Source organism: Gambusia affinis, linkage group LG06 (genome assembly GCF_019740435.1).
Source record: "Gambusia affinis linkage group LG06, SWU_Gaff_1.0, whole genome shotgun sequence".
Lineage (NCBI taxonomy): Eukaryota > Metazoa > Chordata > Actinopteri > Cyprinodontiformes > Poeciliidae > Gambusia > Gambusia affinis.
The window spans coordinates 30,530,957-30,539,970 of record NC_057873.1 but is presented as its reverse complement, the minus strand read 5'-3'; the positions used below and the strand labels follow the sequence as shown (position 1 = coordinate 30,539,970).

Here is a 9,014-nt window from a genome sequence, read left to right as displayed (position 1 = left end):
TTTATTTTAAACTGAAGTACATCCATTAGATCTTCTAAATCCTGCATATTCAAATGTAAATTGGGGCTTATGCTATCACAGTGTGTGGTAATAAGTGGAAGAACTGGGTATGCATAATGTTGCTTGTGTAAATATGAATTTTATAGCTGAGTATTTAAGTATGTAGAACTGTTTATGCAAAATGAATCTATTTTTATACATTCTTTTATTGTGTGATAGAACATAAAATTCCTTCTAGATGTGCACACCCCACAGCTTCCATGTTAAATGGACCTTGAGTTTTGACATGTACTTTATTTAATCACTGAAAACTTGTCTTGAATATAAACAGAAGGTGCTACTATCGGTAAGCTACTACTCTGTATATTTATATTAATTGTTAGTGTGTAACAATGTTTGATTTTCTTATACATGTTAAACCCTTGATAAATATTGCATCATTTAGGAATCCTATTCCCTCATATATTTTATAGTTGTATTTAGTAACAGTTTTCAGCTGTTTGGTGTGTTTATTCTAGACATTTGCCCGTTCTCCAAAACTGTCTTCTGTCTCTCTATTTGCAGATGTTGGCAATTCTGTCTTAACAGATTTTTGCAACTGGTAGATCTGTTTTTGGAGCTGCACTAAAGGAAATTTAGAGTGCTGTCATGTTCAAAGACATAGGAGTCTCATGAAATCAGTGGATTCTGTCTTTGAGAATCTGTAAAATCAGAATTGCAAAATCACATCACTAAGAACTGTTTGGAATGCAATGAGCTTGAATTTATTTCTAGTGTCATAAATCTCCATTTTTCTCACTAATATTCAATCAGTTTGACAGTCTTATAGCACAAGATGTTCCTTCTGGACACTAATGACATTGCCCAAAATGCTTAAGGTCAGAGAGTGATGGAAACGGAGATGAGACAGAGAGGGAAGAAGAAAATGGGCATATATGACAACTGATAGTTATTGTAATATTATCAGTAGCCCAAGATTTTCCAATATTGTGCAGCCATAGTTCTGACTGGAGGTGGGTATGAGCATGCTTGTCAGGACTAAGACCCTCCTCCTGGCTCTAATAAGATGTTTCTAGTTATTACTGAGAGGAGCCAGAGGAGGTCAATTATTTTTTACAGATTATCTGTCTTATACTGCAATGACAGTTATCAAATATGTCAAATATATATATTTTTTATAAAAGTTACTGCAGCTTTAATGTTGATTCAATATTTGGAAGCATGGCTAACAGACTGAATGACTTCCTTCACTTTCTCCTCTTTCAAACTAGAGCAGTAGGCAGACTGCAGTTAAACAGTACAGAAACTACATCACCATTCACAACTGCTCCTTTTTGCTAACTGGCCTGGTTAAAATCCACTTCAATAAGAGAAATCCAATATAGAGCACCGAAGGGAGATGAGAATTATGTGGAATTAAGTAGGAAGGCAATTGCCAGGCCAAGGGTGACTAAGGCAAATTAATTTCTTTGATAAAAGATAAAAATCTGAGTTTGTGGCGGGGATGTGAAGCACCTGTCGAAGCTTCCTTGTTACAGACATGTGAGGTTCTACAGAAGCCAAGCCCTTTTGCCTTGAGCATTGGTGTAAAATTATTGTGTAAAAAAAAAAAAAATCAAGCCAAACAGAATGCCCAATACCCAAGACTAATGAATCTCCCAAACCCTGTTTGATGTTGCATGTGTTTTTTTTGTTTCTTTCACTGAGCAGATCGGTATGCTGCCTGCCATCACCAAATAAGCATCGTCTGATTTGAATCATTTGAGCACGACACACACTCTGATCTGTCACCCTCTCCAGTTGGTAGCATTATGAATTTTTTGGGAAAAAAAATGTCATTGTGTTGATATAAATTCCATTGCCTGGTTTTGGGTGTGTTGATTCAGATCTGTAGTTTTATTCTTGAAAAATGCTTATGAAATATCATTTTTCACTTCCAACCCTATTTTTAAAAGCTGTTGTGCATGTGTACAGTGTAAATGTGGAGAAAAGCAAAACAACGTATTCCAGAAATGAACTTATTAAAATAATTTTTCCTGAAGTTAAATAATAAATTGTTTCACTTATAGACATTTTTACTTTTACTTAAGTTAGGTAGTACTTTAGTAATTTCAAGAAAATTATGATGCAGTGTGTTGCTCACATACATACAGTTTTCCAAATAATAGCAGTCCCACATCACTGGCAAGATAAATCATTGTGTAAGAATTTTTACTTCTGCACTACAAACAAGTTTCTAGAAGGCTTAGTAAAGGTATAGAAAACTAACAGAAATGATGTGCATGCTGCTGATTCTGTGAAACCGAATCATTTACCAAAAGGTTTGTGTAAAAAAAATAGCAGTATTGAGTTCAGTCAGTGAGGTCATTGGTTATGTGGAAAAAAAAATGTTATGCAGGTGACCCTTGTTTAAGGATCAAGGCACCTTCAGCTGAAATGATTTCATATATTATACAGTATATTTTTCATTTCAGTTAGTAAAGAAAGATGTCAACACTGCTATTTGACTTTCAGTAAAATATAATCATATTCATCTACTTTTTCCAATTTTCTTGCTTTGAAATAGAATGTGCAATATTGCCAATGCATTTGCGTTAATTAAAATACAATTTATTTGACGAATTTTGAAGTTTACTCACCTTTTGAGACACACTATTATGAGGATGACTGTACATGTACAGTTACGTATTAATGTATATTTACATAACTATCCAGAAAAAACCTTGAAAGTACAATAAAATGCACAAAACATATAAATACTACAACAAAAATATAAAAAATAACTTGCTACTTATTTAGTTGGTCAAACTAAATCTGTGGTTGCTTATGCTAAGAATGTGTCTTACTCTGCCATGGTTTACTCACTTTTGAAAGGTACATACATTAACCTGTGTTCGGATCCACCTGTTCAGTGTTTGAAGAGATGGAATGTTGCATGTTCCGTTTATTCTTTATTATATTTCCTCTAAAGTTTACATACATTAATGTTTAATGATTGAATTCTGAGTGATTGAAAACTGAAGTCAAATCCTGTTTGAGCGTACGATAAACAGGATTTTTCCATCTAGCTTTTATTTTGAAATTATTTGCAGGAAGAACTCAGTTGTGACGTAGATGACATCCTGTTTGGCTTTCCAATGTGATTTTGGAGAGCGGGAAGAATTATGAGGACGGCAGAAAGAATATGAACACTACGTTTTAGCAACCTTTACGTACTTGAGAATATTTATTTTGTTAACAAACGTTAGTTACTAAACATTCGAAACAGCTGTCATAAGTGAAGGTAAAGGTGCCAAAAATCTAGTATTACCTTTTCAGTCAGTTAGGGTCATATCTTATTTCAAGTTTGTGGCAGCAGGTAATATTTAAATAAATTTGGCCAAAGTGCTTCAGAATATTTTATATCTTAGCTGTGTATGGACTTTGAGGTTGTGAGCTGATGAATGGCAATAATAACATAGGACGTAGACTTTGTCGTGCTCTTGTTGCTGATGATATTTTAAAACGGATGTTCTACTCTGTTCTAAAGAAACATGGCCTCTCCTGTGGAGTACACCATCGGCGGAGTGAAAGTCCACTTCCCCTGCAAGGCGTATCCATCCCAGCTAGCCATGATGAATTCTGTAAGTCAACTCAGATTAAAGGGAATCTTCACGTCCATACTGTTATTTGTCATATTCACCCGTTGTTAGCTGCATTAGCAGAGCAGCAGTATAGGGTCTGAATCTCGGTGTTGAACTTGTTTAATTGTCGTCACCACTTGGGCCACGGCAGAAACAGTTTTCTCATGCCAAAAAGATCCCATGTGTGAATCCCCACTTTTCTATGTAGAGTTTGCATATTCTCCTTGTGGTCTTTATGGTACTGCTCACATTCCAGAACCTACAGCAGCAGTGAGTGTGTGTGAATGGTTGTTTCTCCTGTATGTATCAGTGTTGCCTTGTGATAAGCTGTCCTACATGTATTCTTATTCTTAATGACTGCTAAGGATAAGCACAGGCTAGAGTTGAATGGATGTAAGTGACCGAATAGTTCTGTTCTAAGATCCGTCAGAACATTTTAGTCATAAGCTGCATATGTGGATGTTGTAATGATTGCTGGATGTAAAATGATGTGATAGACTGGGCCTGCAGCTGTCTTTTTGTTTTGGTCTACATTGTGTCATTATTTCTGCAGATCATGCGAGGGTTGAACTACGGACAGCACTGTTTGTTGGAGAGCCCCACAGGCAGCGGTAAAAGTCTGGCCTTGCTCTGCTCTGCTCTGGGCTGGCAGCAGGCTCAGATGGGTAAGGCTGCATGTGTTTCCATCAGACAAACCGACTTTCAGTGTCAGTATCAAAATGTTAATATAATAATACATTCTGATTATTCAAGACTGTTTTTATTCCATTTCTTTTTGTAATATGTTATCTTCAGCTACTGAATTTAGCTTTCTTTACTAATTAACATAATTGATTACATAACATTTCATTATTGTTTTGTTTGAATAAATTAACACAGAACATTGCAAAATTATTCATACCAAATTAACGTTGTCAGTGTGTTATTATGATTACATGCGATACACAGTAGAATGTAGTTCAGCAGGGTCGAGTTCAAATTGTGGCACATCTACTGTCAGCCGCCAGGCCTGCTGGAAACTTTCAAGGCTCAGTAGTGGCAGCTTACAGCTTCTGTAACAGTTGCCACGGTTTTGGTGGCAGATTGAGTGAATAGATATATTTTGAACAAATCAATTAAAAATACAGAATAAATATACATATGTACATACACACATACAGCTGCCATACAGATTTGGTGTGGCTTCTGTCACAGATGTCATAACCTTTGTGGCAGATGTAGGGCAAGTGAGACATTAATTGAACAGTTCAAGGAGTCTTAATACTTTCGCTTGCTATTCTTTCTGAGTTTTAGACTGCAAATATTCCATAGCCAGACCATAAAGTTTTCCATATGGCCCATCATGCTAACTGGTAGCATAAAGTCTTGTATTGTTTTGTCAGCTAAAGTGAAAGAAGGAGGAGACAGAAACCAGTCAGATAAACATGTGGGCGACTGCAAGAAGTCAGAACCTCCCAGCCCGTGTCCCTGTGTGTGCCACAGAGAAGCAGCTCAGCCTGCTGTGGTGGACCTCACTGAGTCACCCTGCAAAGATACGGCCCAGCCATCGCACACAGCATCAGAAGTTGGTCAGTGGCCCATTGATAACTTTTGATACAATTTCAGGCTTATTTCATGTACCGTAACAGTTTGATTTCTCTGATTTCTACTTTTTTTATTTTGACCCAATTGGAACATGCTGACAGCTAAATCAGTCATAAAGATGACCACAGTTGCAGAGTCTTGTGTGTAGTTTTCTTTCTTCATGGTATCCTTGTCTTCATGAGTGGTCTACTTTCTGTGTTTTAGTGCCACTACCAGGTGAGTCTCAAGCTAAAAGCCCATCTTTAGCGTCCCGTCTGTCGGAGAAAGTCCAGGCCTCTCTAGACGCCGACTGCAATAAAGATGAGGACTTCAGACCAGACAGGAAGCGCATCCGTACTGCAGAGTACAAGGTGCTGTGTATCCTCAGACATTTACCCTGAATTTAATGTATTCATTTAGGGGTCTTTAAGCTTGGTCCCCAGAGTGCTCTGTCCTTGCTTTACTCGTTTTGCTATTGGCACACACCTGATTCAGTGAACTGATCTTTACAAGATTTCTATAGAACTTGCATGATGAGGAGAGAATGTGAATGGCTCAGGTGTGCTGGACAGTGGACCCCCAGGACAGGGGGTCTGTTAGTGCTGGAGTTTTATATGGTCAGAATCGTAAAAATTATTTTATGAAATTATGTAAATATCACCTCAGGTGCACAACAAAAAAAACAAAGAAACAAACAAAATAAGCCCCCAGAATTTACACACCTATTAAGTGAGCCACATGTTTCAGTAACTTGAAGCAGTTCTTTTCTGAATAAGTCTCAGTCTCTCTTAACATCACAAGGGAAACCAAATGTAATAATACTATGAAGCATCCTTGGCTCTTTACTTTATCTCTTAAAAGTTTACACTAGAAATTCTCTAGTAAAAAGAGAATTAATGCCACAGCGTTTTTTGTTCTTTGTTGAAATGAAAAGAAGGATAAAGTTGTGTCGCATCACAAGACTTCCCCTCTATTGTATACACATTTGCAAATTATACACTGTAATGTTCTTATCTTTAGGAAGATTTTATGCTGATGAAGTAAAAGATTAATTGATCTTCAGGCATCTTTACAATGGCAACTAATTACTCTTTTGGTGGAAATGGATCTTCTAGTCATAATTTGAGGATTAAAGGCTACAGGGAAGGGTGGGAATAACTCAAAAATAGTCCAAATAGTTTGGATATATTTTCTTTCCTTCTTCTGGTGTGTTCACACCAAACACATTTTGAGCGTCAGGTTTACATTCAAAGTCTGTGCAGGCGCGTCGAGGGCCGTTGCGGCGCGTTTTGAGCATCTAACGCAGCGCGATTTGAATAGTGTTTTGACTATTTGACATGTCAAGCTCGTTCAACTCTCCATATAGACTTTGAATGTAAACCAGATGCACATGACACTCAAAACAGGTATAGTGTGAATGCGTCAAAAGTACACAAGCGTCGAACGTCAGACGCATTTGTGAAGTACATAATGCGTTTGTTATGAACGCACCATGACAGAAAGTTTCTGTCATGTTTATGTCTTAAAGCAGGAATGGAAAACCCATGTTTGACCTGTTTTGCCCCCATTTGTGGTGTAAAGATAAAACAATCGAGTTATTAACATTCATGAAAAATCTTTACGAAAATCTGACTTTGTAGCAGAAAGACTTTCAGTATTAGAGATGTTGCATGGGCTGAGTAGTAAATACATTATTGCGATGTAATAATGTATTAATAAACATTAAAGAATAATGTCCATTAGGGAGCTCCATAGAATACAGATAACTGGCCTATTTTGTTTACCTTTCCAATGAATAAATAATTGGCAAAATTGTTTAAAAAAAATCTTACTTCTATATTGAAGTCAAATTCTTTTTTTGCTTTTTAGAGCCATAAAAGGCAGCGCACACAACAAGGCGTCATATTCATTGATGATGAACCTGAATTGGAGCGTGAAACATCTGGTACTCAGAGCTGGAAAACTGCCTCAACCCAGCAGGCAGCTGGTTTGTCCTCATCATGCAATGTAAGTAGATTTTACAGCAGGACAGAATGTCTTCAGTGTAGCGGGCCACAAAACCATTGCAGCATTTCTCTCTTTTCTAAACATATTAATTTTTAGTCATTTGCTCAACTTTACAAGCTAATGTATGTGAAATAGATCAGTGCTTCCCCCCCCTTCCTCTCCATTACCAGCTCTTTCATGAGTCTTTAAGGATCCAATCTGTTGTTCAGTAAGTGCTGTGAGTGCAGTTCATCTTTATTTGCTGTTTTTTCATATTATGCTGTGGATCTGTTGTGATCACTGCATTGCCCTTCCTAGCATCTTGTTACTATGAAATATGTGTATGATCAGTAAGGGCAGGCATCTTGACCAAATCTCTAAAATGTCCCAGCATGCACAGCTTTGTTGCTATGTAATGGGTCACCCTCAGCCGTCAGTAACTTCAGCTGACTTTTCCTTGAATGACGTGTCGGAATGTTTCCTGTGGGAAAAGATCCAGTACAAATGCCTCTGCACGCGTTACCAGATACTAGCATGAAACACATACTAGTATGATGCTAGTAGCTAGTATCATTCTTCGTTCATAGCAGTCTGAGTGATGAAGGATGTTTGTATGTTGAGGCTAAAACTGTCACACATTAAAGGATCTGCAGCTGATTTAGATTTAATGAGCTTCCTATCCTGATATATTTTGTCAGCAAAATTTCAAGATTACAATTCAGAATGACCACTAGGTGGTGGTATGCGCCACAAATTTAACATGAAAATAATGAATTGCAATAAAAGTTTTAAGTTAGAATTAAAAAATAAAGTTTGAGATATTACCTTCAGATAAAGCTGATTAACTATTATTATTTTTCTTAAAAGAAATTCATAATTATGATTTTTTTTATGTTCAGAAGAGAGCTTTGACAAGATACATCTAATAAAATAATAATTTAAATAGTTGCTGCACAAAATGCTGCCTTTACACTTTACAAGAAGAGCTGGTTGGTATCTGTATTTTTGAGCTTACGAACAGTAGTTTTGTGACAACTAAAGCATTCTTCCTATCTGTGTGTCACACTACAGCCTGCCAGCTGTCAAAGTCAGTTGTCCTGTAGGATTTTATCACAGCAGCAGCATTGGGGATTGCTGACATTTTACAGCTGTGCTTCTCATTTATGGTAATGGTTTTATTTAAATGCAGGTGGTTGATAATTTAGTATTTTTTTTTAAATCCAAGTTCATCATAGTTTAATTTTGATAATTAGTATTGTTTCTTTTGGTCATTTTGTGAAATGTTCATATTTTCTTTATATTATTCTTCACATTTATACATTGCACCACTTAAATGATATGCCACACTCTCTGATAAGAAAAATGGAAACAGATATTAGTCAATACAGTTGGTAGGACACAAACCAGAGGAGGCAAATAAAAAAAAAAAACAGAATAGCTGAGTGAGAAACAGATGTAACAAGATTCAGGTGTTTCCTGCAAATAATAGGATCCAGTTCAATGCCAGATTATAAAATCTGACCGACGGATTATTATCAGAGTTCATTGATTGGATACACCTGGAACAATGTTTTGGATAAAATATTAAGTCTGCACTTCTTTTAAATTTCCCCATTGTAGTTTTCTAGTTTTCATACTTTTCACAGCTGCTTTTTTAGTTTGGGTCATTTTCACTGAAATAAGAAATGGCAGCTTTATTGAGAGATTAGTTTAAATGCTCTGGTTCTTCTCTCTCTCTGCCACCATCTGTTACATTCTTACTGCTGTTCTTTCAAAAGAACAGGCTTGAATTCAAGCAATACAGTAAATTAAATTTTCATTTACTGTAATTCAATTAAAAAA

The 9,014-nt window shown here is 36.4% G+C and overlaps 1 protein-coding gene across 3 annotated transcripts in view; it reads left to right on the top strand.

The window, feature by feature from the left end:
- The first annotated feature begins 3,107 nt into the window (after positions 1-3,107).
- The window catches only part of brip1 (BRCA1 interacting helicase 1), a 77,746-nt gene continuing 71,839 nt past the window's right edge, over positions 3,108-9,014 (top strand). For 2 of the 3 annotated variants that reach the window (XM_044119691.1, XM_044119692.1), the window contains exons 1-6: positions 3,108-3,283; positions 3,530-3,623; positions 4,177-4,288; positions 5,006-5,191; positions 5,412-5,557; positions 7,056-7,193. In XM_044119691.1, coding sequence (XP_043975626.1) covers positions 3,534-3,623; positions 4,177-4,288; positions 5,006-5,191; positions 5,412-5,557; positions 7,056-7,193 — 672 coding nt within the window. In that variant the 5' untranslated portion in view covers positions 3,108-3,283; positions 3,530-3,533. The remainder of the gene's footprint in view (positions 3,284-3,529; positions 3,624-4,176; positions 4,289-5,005; positions 5,192-5,411; positions 5,558-7,055; positions 7,194-9,014) is intronic. The other variant, XM_044119693.1, reaches the window with a different exon arrangement.